The sequence below is a fragment of the Trichechus manatus genome, unplaced genomic scaffold, assembly GCF_000243295.1.
Source record: "Trichechus manatus latirostris isolate Lorelei unplaced genomic scaffold, TriManLat1.0 scaffold00082, whole genome shotgun sequence".
In the NCBI taxonomy this organism is placed as follows: domain Eukaryota; kingdom Metazoa; phylum Chordata; class Mammalia; order Sirenia; family Trichechidae; genus Trichechus; species Trichechus manatus.
In genome coordinates, this window is record NW_004444018.1 from 8,796,431 (window position 1) to 8,805,648 (window position 9,218).

Below are 9,218 nucleotides of genomic sequence, written 5' to 3' on the forward strand. Positions count from 1 at the left end.
ACAGCACAATTGGAAGAGAACAGTCAATGTCACTGAACTGCGCATGTAGAAATTTTTGAAATGGTGTATCTTTGGCTATGTGTATTTTCACCAAAAAAAAAAAAGGTTGAGAAGTTAGAGGGTTGACATGTTGTGGGGTTGTTAACCAATGTCATAAAACAATATGTGTACTACTGTTTCATGAGAAACTATTTGTTCTGTAAGCCTTCACCTGAAGTACAATTAAAAAAAAAAAAAAATCTGCAGTCAAGATTTGTATTGGGCAAATCTGCTGCAAAAGACCTCTTTAAAGTGTTAAAACGCAAAGATGTCACTTTGAAGACTAACGTGCGCCTGATCTAAGCCATGGTGTTTTCAGTTGCCTTACATGCATGTGAAAGCTGGACAATGAATAAGGAAGACAGAAGAAGAATTGACGTCTTTGAATTATGGTGTTGGTGAAGAATACTGAGTATACCATGGACTGCCAGAAGAACTAACAAACGTGTCTTGGAAGAAGAAAGAAGTACAGCCAGAACGCTTCTCAGAAGCAAAGATGGCAAGACTTCATCTCACGTACTTTGGACATGTTATCAGGAGAGACCAGTCCTTGGAGAAGGACATCATGCTTAGTAAAGTAGAGGATTAGCTAAAAAGAGGAAGACCCTCAACAAGATGGGTTGACACAGTGGTTGCAAGAAGGGGCTCAAGCAAGGCGCAAGACATGGCAGTGTTTCATTGTGTTGTATATAGGGTCACTATGAGTCGGAAATGACTCCGCAGCACCTAAATACAACAGGAACAGCCTGACCTTTGGAATTGCTATTTGTGGAAAATGACTGCACATAGCTAATTCTATAAAAGAGCACAATGCCCAAGGCAAAATATTCTTTACTAATTAAGCTAAACTGGTGGCGCAGTGGTTAAGTCCTTGGCCGCTAACGGAAAGATCAGCAGTTCGAACTCATCATCTGTCCCAGGGGAGAAAGAAGTGGCAGTCTGCCTCTGTAGAGATTTACAGTCTTGGAAACCCTATGGGGCAGTTACACCCTATCTTATAGAGTGAGTCGGAATTGATTAGACGGCAACGCGTCAGGCATTTTTTTTTCTTTTTTTTAATTGTTTGACTTAAAGGTGACTTTTAACAGACCCGAGCCCTGGTAGCGTAAGTGGTTAACAGCTCGGCTGCTCAACGAAAGGTCAGCAGTTCAAATTCACCAGGCACTCCTTGGCAACCCTATGGGGCAGTTCTACTCTGTCCTATAGGGTCTCTATGAGTTGGAATTGATGGGATACAACGGCTTTGGGGTTTTGTTTGTTCGTTTGTTTTTTCAAAAGAGACCAAAAAGGAAACTTTTCGGCTCGGAGTTTAAGGTTCAAAGATTATCTCAGGTCGATAGTTAGGGTCAGTACTTTTTAATCTCCATGGAATTCAGAAATCTGGATTCCATGAGAATTAAAAACTTTATTCTTTGGACCATAAAATAACAATTTTAATAAATGGATTTAAAAACACATTTATTGGTCTTAATGTGCTTTTAGAAGGGTTATCAATTTAATCATAAATTTAAAAAAATAGTTTACAAATCAACATACATTTTGACTCCATTTTTATAAAAAAAGAAATATCAAGATATGCATAGGAAAGGATTAATGGTGAGAGGATATGAGGTATTGCTTTTTTTTCTAAAATATATTTTCTATGGTGACTATGTTTCTTATGTAATAAACAAAAGACAAACTTTTAGAAACATTCCTGGATTAAGTTCTTGAAATCCTTAATTTTGCATATATTTCCTCCATCTAAAACATTTCCCCAAACTCTGGAACTTAAATCCTGGTATTCAATGTCATTAGAGCATTAAATCTCAAGGCATGTACCTTTTGCACACCGAGGAAGACATAATCCATAATGCAGAGTGGAGAAGTAAAACTAGTTTCCACCGTTCTCAACCACTCTTATCCTTCTTATAAAAACAATTTTTTTTTTGGTAAATAACTCATTTCTAGTGGTTTTAAACTGGAGAAGACAGGAAAAGATGCGTCACAAAATGCCACCCAGTCTGGACCCCCCAGTTCAGTCCCATTTTCCTCCTGGGAATTAGATCTTAACAATTGTGTCACGTTTTGGAGATTGGCTTTCCTGGCCAGATTTTTCTAAAACCCAGCTGCAAACCAAAAAGAAGCCAAACCCGTGGCCAATTGTACGTTCTGACTCATAGTTGGATCCCATCCTGAAACTGACAGATAACGGCCTGCCCTCGGGCTCTGCATTCTTCCAAAACGACCTACCTTTGCTTTGCATTAAACAAGAACTAGACTGGAGTTTATTGGTTCTCAGCCCTCCGGGAGTTTTTAACCAAAAACTCTAGGAAAAGGGACACTCAAAGTTAGTCTGAAATTCCATTTTGCGTTCATTGCAACCATCTTTTAATAAACCATCCGCCGAGCACCTTAATTCAGAGTAATTACTTTCTCTGAGTCCTCTATGCAGGCTTTAACTCCCTGCTCGCTTTCCCCCAAAACCTCCAGAGTCCACTGAGGCAGGCACGCCCGCCCGGGACGAGTTGGGGCAGAGCAGGCTCAGGCGCACAGGACTGGAGCCTCCCTGCCCGGAGGCCCGGTCCAGAGGCGAGTGCAGCCAATCGTCGGGCAAGAAGGCGGTGGGAGTAGGGGGGGCCTGGCTGCAACTCGAGCTTTAAATGCTGAGCGGGTGGTCCCGGACCACAACCGCTTACCTCAGTGACCTCATACCTGCTTATGCTGACTACGCCAGCGCCCGCTGCGGACTCTGCAGGTGAGCCCCCTGGCTGGGGCTGGGCTCGGCGGATGCAGGGCCTCGGGGAGCGATTCCTGAGGGGACCCCGGCAAGGCGGCCGGCGCGACCCCCGGGACTAGAGAGTCTGTTCGGGGCTAGCGAGGTCGGATCGGACTACCCCCCAGCCCTGCCGGCGCTGGCCAGTGTTGAAGGGGAGGCGGCTTGGGGGCCTGGGACGGCTGAGCCCACCCGGGCGGGTCCCAGAGCAAGCAGGGTCCCCTAGTCTGGGCGCCCCCGGGCAGCGCTGCGCCCCGGCCGGGCGTGACCCAGCAACTTGATCCCAGGCGTCAGGGTTTGAGGGAGTGAATGGGGATGTTGGTGGCACAAACCCAAGTGTGGGGATGGCAGGAGCAGTGAGGGCACCCCTTCCTCACTTTCCTGGGAAAGCACTTCAGAAAGGTTTCAATTCCAGAAGGGGAGGTTGGAAGAAACTGTCACTGAACTGTCAAAGATAAGTCTCTATCAATTCCTATAGCAGTTGTCCGTCTGCTAGTCACTTGGTGGCTTAATCAAATACCTCCACCGCTTGGTAGGTAAGTCCCTGAGCTACTTTTTTTCTCCATCCAGGTCCTTAGCCTTCTTCCAGTCTTTGCATAAATAACCCCTTGCAGTTAAGTCCACTGTAACTCATAGTGACTCTATAGGACAGATAGAACTGACTTCATAGATTTCCAAGGCTGTAAATTTTTATGGAAGAAGACTGCCACATCTTTCTCTCCTGGAGGGAATGATGTTCAAACCTTTCACTGGTCATTCCAAAACCAAACCTGTTGCCAACAAGTCTTTTCGGACTCATAGTGAGTGACCTTATAGGACAGAGTAGAACTGCCCCCACAGGGTTTCCAAGGCTGTAAATCTTTACAGAAGTGGACTGCCACATCTTTCTCCTGCTAAGTGGCTGGTAGGTTGGAATTACCAAACTTTCAGGTAGCAGCCAAGTCTTAACCACTGTGCTACCAGGGCAACTTCTTTGCATAAATGCTTGTAGTCTTAGTTATCTGATGTTGCTATAACAGAAATACCACAAGTGGATGGCTTTAATGAACAAATTTGTTTTCTCACAGTTTAGGAGGCTAGAGGTCCGAATTCAGAGCGCCAACTTTAGGTGAGGGCTTTCTCTCTCTGAGAGCTCTGGAGAAATGTCCTTGTCTCTTCAGCTTCTGCTTCCCGGTTCTTTGGAGAACTCCATGTGTCTTGGCATCTGTCTTACCCAGTCTCTCTCCTACTTGCTAGTTTAATCTCTTTCATCTCTCAAAAGAGATTGACTCAAGATACACCCTACACTAATCCTGCCTCATTAACATAACAAAGACTACCCAGTCCTAAATGGGATTACAATCACAGGTATAGAGGTTAGAATTGACAACACATATTTTTTGGGGGACACAAATCAATCTGTAACACTTAGAAAGATAATTTAAATGTTTTCCCTCAATCTTGATGGCTATAAATTTTCAGGTGGGAGTAAGATGGCTTTTAAAAACAAATGGTTACTCAGATGCTCATTTCTTTTCCCTTCCTAGGTTTTTGAAACATGAATCCTTCACTCTTTCTCACTGCTCTTTGCTTGGGTATAGCCTCAGCTGCTCCAAAACATGATCAAAGTTTAGATGCACAATGGTACCAGTGGAAGTCAACGTACAAGAAACCATATGCTGTGGTTGGTATCATCTGAAACTGTCCAGGGGGACCTCAGAGAATGGATCTTGCAGGTTGGGAGTTGGTAGCCAGATGGGAGCCTCTAGGGGCCAGCCCTTACCAAAGCTGAACTTTATGGTGCTGGATCCTGAGCACAGTGTAGGCATGCTGTGTCCGACCTGGGAGGACACCACCCAGAGGCATAGAGCTATCTTTGGCCGTGGTTTCTCTTCCATCTGCTGATCCACTTGGTGAGGAGGGTTGGGTTTAAAGTGGAAATAAAGACGATCAGTTATGTTTGCCTCTAGCATGAAGAAGACTGGAGGAGAGCAGTATGGGAGAAGAACATGAAGATGATTGAACTGCACAATCGTGAATACAGCCAGGGAAAACATGGCTTCACAATGGCCATCAATGCCTTTGGTGATATGGTGAGTGTGCATTTATTGATGATGTAACTCTTTGCACTGCTCCTCCTCAGTACTTTATTAAAACACTCCCTTGCTTTTCCAACATTTTACTTACTTTTCTTTGAAGACCAATGAAGAATTCAGGCAGGTGATGAATGGCTTTCAAAACCAGAAACGTAACAAGGGGAAGATGTTCCATGAACCTGTCTTTGGTAATATCCCCAAATCTGTGGATTGGACTCAGAAAGGCTATGTGACTCCTGTGAAGAATCAGGTATGTCATGATGCAGATTCAGATCTATCTCAAATAGTAACAGCAAAAAGGAATTGACCTCTTTGCTACTCAATGGAGAGACATGCAATTCACTTTTCTCCCCCTTGGAGAGTGTTCAGATACATGAGATGTTGTCAGTCTTTCTGTTTGTCTCACAAACTGACAACTTTTGAAATTACCTTTTCAGGGTCATTGTGGTTCTTGTTGGGCCTTTAGCGCAACTGGTGCCCTAGAAGGACAGATGTTCCGGAAAACTGGCAAACTTGTCTCACTCAGTGAGCAGAACCTGGTGGACTGCTCTCAGCCTGAAGGCAATGAAGGCTGCAGTGGTGGCCTGATGGATTCTGCTTTCCAGTATGTTAAGGACAACGGAGGCCTTGACTCAGAGGAATCCTATCCATATCTTGCAACGGTACATGGAGCTCCATATCTGCTTGTCATCCCAGCTCTTTGGAAAGTTGAACACTTCCAAGGATAAGATGCCTTATTCAGCATTCACATTTCAAATGGTAGAATCTATATCTGCAGCTGTCAGAACTGTCACTATAAATTATTAGCGTTTGCACAGTCCTCTGATTAGACAGTTAACCTATAGCTAGCTGTTCTTCTGTGTAATGTAAACAAAGAAACCAAACCAAACCCATTGCCGTTGAATCGATTCCAACTCATAGTGACCCTATAGGACAGAGTAGAACTTCCCCATGGGGTTTCCAAGCAGCAACTGGTGGTTCTGAACTGCCAACCTTTTGGTTAGCAGCTGAGCTCTTAGCCACCGTGCCACCATGGAGAATAAATGTCTCCATAGGGAGAACAGCAGCAATATTTGGGGAGCCGGTTGGACGTAGGGTAACACACACCTCCCCCTTCACTAATTCTAGAGGGGTATCACTGAGGAGACACTAGGTGAATTTTCAGTTTCAAACCAACCAGTTGCATTTTACTTCCTGGGCTACAGTAAAACAAGGTTGACTTGGAAATCATTAAGCTGCAGACTGCTGAGTTTTGGGGTTCTAGAACTCATCTTCATCCAAAGGTGGGTGGTAGTAATTGCATCTCTTTCCTGTTTACCTATAAAAGGACACACAAGACTGTCACTACAAGCCCGAGTATTCTGCTGCCAATGACACTGGCTTCGTGGACATCCCTCAGCAGGAGAAGGCACTGATGAAGGCAGTGGCAACCGTGGGTCCTATCTCTGTTGCTATTGATGCAGGCCAGACGTCCTTCCAGTTCTACAAGTCAGGTAGGCATCTTTCTTTTTATTATAGAAATTAGGCAGAAAATTTGGAGAACCATCATTACGTACCAGTGTGACTCTTTGGTATACACTATTCAGTGTAGAATTTTCAGTGTGTATTTAACATTCTGTATGGACTGTTTTTGCATCTGTTGTTTCCAGTTGACATTATCTTAAGCATAGTCCCACGATAAGCAGTTCATAAATATTTTTCAAAGGCTATGTAATTCTATAGGTATAGCTTCATTTACTTTTTCTCTAGTGTTTGGACCTGTAAGGTTTTTCCTAAGATTTTTACTTCTTTAATTAAAACTGAAAACCCTTTGGCTCAAATATTTTGTGTTCTGTGCTTTTTTGAATTCCCTGGATGGTGCAAGGAGCCCTGGTAGCTCAGTGGTTTAGCTCTCGACTGCTTAACCGGAAGGTCAGCAGTTCAAACCCACCAGCCACTCTGCAGGAGGAAGATGTGGCAGTCTGCTTCCTTAAAGATTTACAGCCTTGGAAACCCCATTGGGCAGTTCTATTCTGTCTTATAGGGTCGCTATGAGTCAAAATCGACTTGATCGCAGTGGGTTTTGGCTTTTGGTATAGGTGGTGCAAATGGATTGTGCTAGACTACTAACCTTAAAGGTTGGTGGTTCGAACCCACCCAGTGGCTGTGGAAAAAAGGTCTGGTAATCTGCTTCCATAGAGATTACAGCCAAAAAAAAATGCAGCAGTTTTACCTGTAATACATGAGTTTGCCATGAGTCAGAATCAGCTAGAGGACAACGGGGTGTTTTTATTTGTTTTTTGTTCAGTTTTGTTAGAATGGCATCCTAGGAGTAGAATGACAAGGTTTCAAAGATAAGTCTTTTACAATGTTTATGGAAAGGATTATGCTAATTTGTATTTCTGCTATTGTAGATGAGGGCCTAAATCCCCATAACCTTAATAAAAATAAATCTCATTATGGCTCATGTGGAATTCTGACATTCCCCTCAACTTTAGGATGCCTCCTTTAATGAGTTGATAGCGTGGGTTACTGCCATGATCACTTGGAGCTTCTTGCCCCAGCACTGATTTCTCTTCCAGGAATTTATTACGATTCGGACTGCAGCAGCAAGAATCTGAACCACGGTGTTCTGGCTGTTGGCTACGGCTTTGAAGGAACAGACTCAGAAAACAATAAATATTGGCTTGTCAAGAACAGGTAAACAATGCCAAATATTGTAATACATATATCTGAAATTGAAAAGGGAATTAAAAAAAAATTTTTTTTATTACTTTAGATGAAGGTTTACAGAGCAAACAAGTTTCTCATTAAACAATACACATACTGTTTTGTGACATTGGTTGCCAACCCCATGACATGTCAACACTCTCCCCTTCTCGACCTTGAGTTCCCTGTTACCAGCTTTCCCATCCTGTCCTGCCTTCTCATCCTTGCCCCTGAGCTGGTGTGCCCCTTTAGTCTCGTTTTGTTTTATTGGCCTGTCTAATCTTTGGCTGAAGGATGAACCTCAGGAGTGACTTCATTACTGAGCTATAGGGGTGTCCAGGGCCATACTTTTGGGGTTTCTCCAGTCTCTGTCAGACCAGCATGTCTGATGTTTTTTTGTGAGTTAGAATTTTGTTCTGCATTTTTCTCCAGCTCTGTCCAGGACCCTCTACTGTGATCCCTGTCAGAGCAGTCAGTGGTGGTAGCCGGGCACCATCTAGTTGTGCTGGACTCAGTCTGGTGGAGCCCATGGTAGTTGTGGTCCATTAGTCCTTTGGACTAATCTTTCCCTTGTGTCTCTGATTTTCCTCTTTCTCCCTTGCTCCAGATGAGGTTGAAAAGGGAATTCTTATTTGGAATCAGTATTTGGATACGAGTCCACAAGCCCTTAAGCACAATTCCTAAATCTGGGACTCTTCCTCCAACTTAGGGTGATCAGAGAAATATCAATGTCTGATTACGAGATTCTGTCCCAAGCTTGTGACAGAATTTCTGAATTCCAAAAACTAATTCTGAAGGACACCCGGCTCTAAGGGTTTTCTCTCTGTTGTGGTTCTGTGAAAGGTCAATATTTGAGGTTGGGATGTAGAAATTATGTGCAGGTTTGAAACCAAAAAAATAAACACAGTGGCTGTCGAGTCAATTCCGACTCGTAGCAACCCTAGTTGTGTCAGGGTAGAACTATGCTTCATAGGGTTTTCAAAGGGTGATTTTCCAGACGTGATTACCAGGCACCCTGGTTAAGTTTGAACGGCCATCTTTTTGGTTGGCTGCTGGGCCCTTAACTGTTTGCAATAACCAGGGACTCCAGTGTGCAGGTTTAGGACTCAACAACTTACACATAATGAACCCCTGCTGCCTGATTCCCTAAATCGGAAAGATTTTCCAGAACATCCCAGGAAACCAGTGGCTTCTGACACACTAAATATTGGCTGTTATTGTTAATAAAACTAAAATGTACTTGATTCTTTGCATAACAAAGAAACCCTACTGTTCTTTCAGCTGGGGCACAAGTTGGGGCACAGACGGGTACATAAAGATGGCCAAAGACCGGAAAAACCACTGTGGAATCGCCACGGCAGCCAGCTACCCCACCGTGTGACCTGATGTGCCTGGATAATGAAGGATCCAGGACAGCCTTTCCAAATAATGGATTTTTACCTTAAAACTGACCAACCCTTATGGTCAGGGATAAAACACTTGAATCATTGAGGATCCAAGTTGTGATTTGAATTCTGTGACATTTTTACACTGGTAAAACGTTACCACTACTTTTATTACTGCTGTAAACAGGTTTGTAATATCGACTCGTTGTTTAAAAACTTCTGAATTTTCATTGAAAAAAATGTGTATCTAGTCTTACCTTTTTAAATAAAAGTTAA

At 43.5% G+C, this 9,218-nt stretch overlaps 1 protein-coding gene across 1 annotated transcript; it reads left to right on the top strand.

Moving 5' to 3' along the window:
- Positions 1-4,278: 4,278 nt before the first annotated feature.
- LOC101345047 (cathepsin L1) lies at positions 4,279-9,009 on the top strand. Its single transcript, XM_004381320.2, has 7 exons — positions 4,279-4,457; positions 4,744-4,866; positions 4,973-5,119; positions 5,307-5,531; positions 6,197-6,362; positions 7,431-7,548; positions 8,839-9,009. Exons 1-7 carry the CDS (start codon positions 4,332-4,334, stop codon positions 8,936-8,938), a joined length of 1,005 nt encoding a protein of 334 aa, XP_004381377.1. The 5' UTR covers positions 4,279-4,331; the 3' UTR covers positions 8,939-9,009.
- Positions 9,010-9,218: the final 209 nt, after the last annotated feature.

Excerpts from the sequence above, each read along its gene's own strand:
- LOC101345047 (XM_004381320.2), top strand. The coding sequence starts at position 4,332 with ATGAATCCTTCACTCTTTCTCACTGCTCTTTGCTTGGGTATAGCCTCA. Across the intron at positions 6,363-7,430 it reads CTTCCAGTTCTACAAGTCAG|GAATTTATTACGATTCGGAC; the intron begins GTAGGCATCTTT and ends TTTCTCTTCCAG. Across the intron at positions 7,549-8,838 it reads TATTGGCTTGTCAAGAACAG|CTGGGGCACAAGTTGGGGCA; the intron begins GTAAACAATGCC and ends CTGTTCTTTCAG.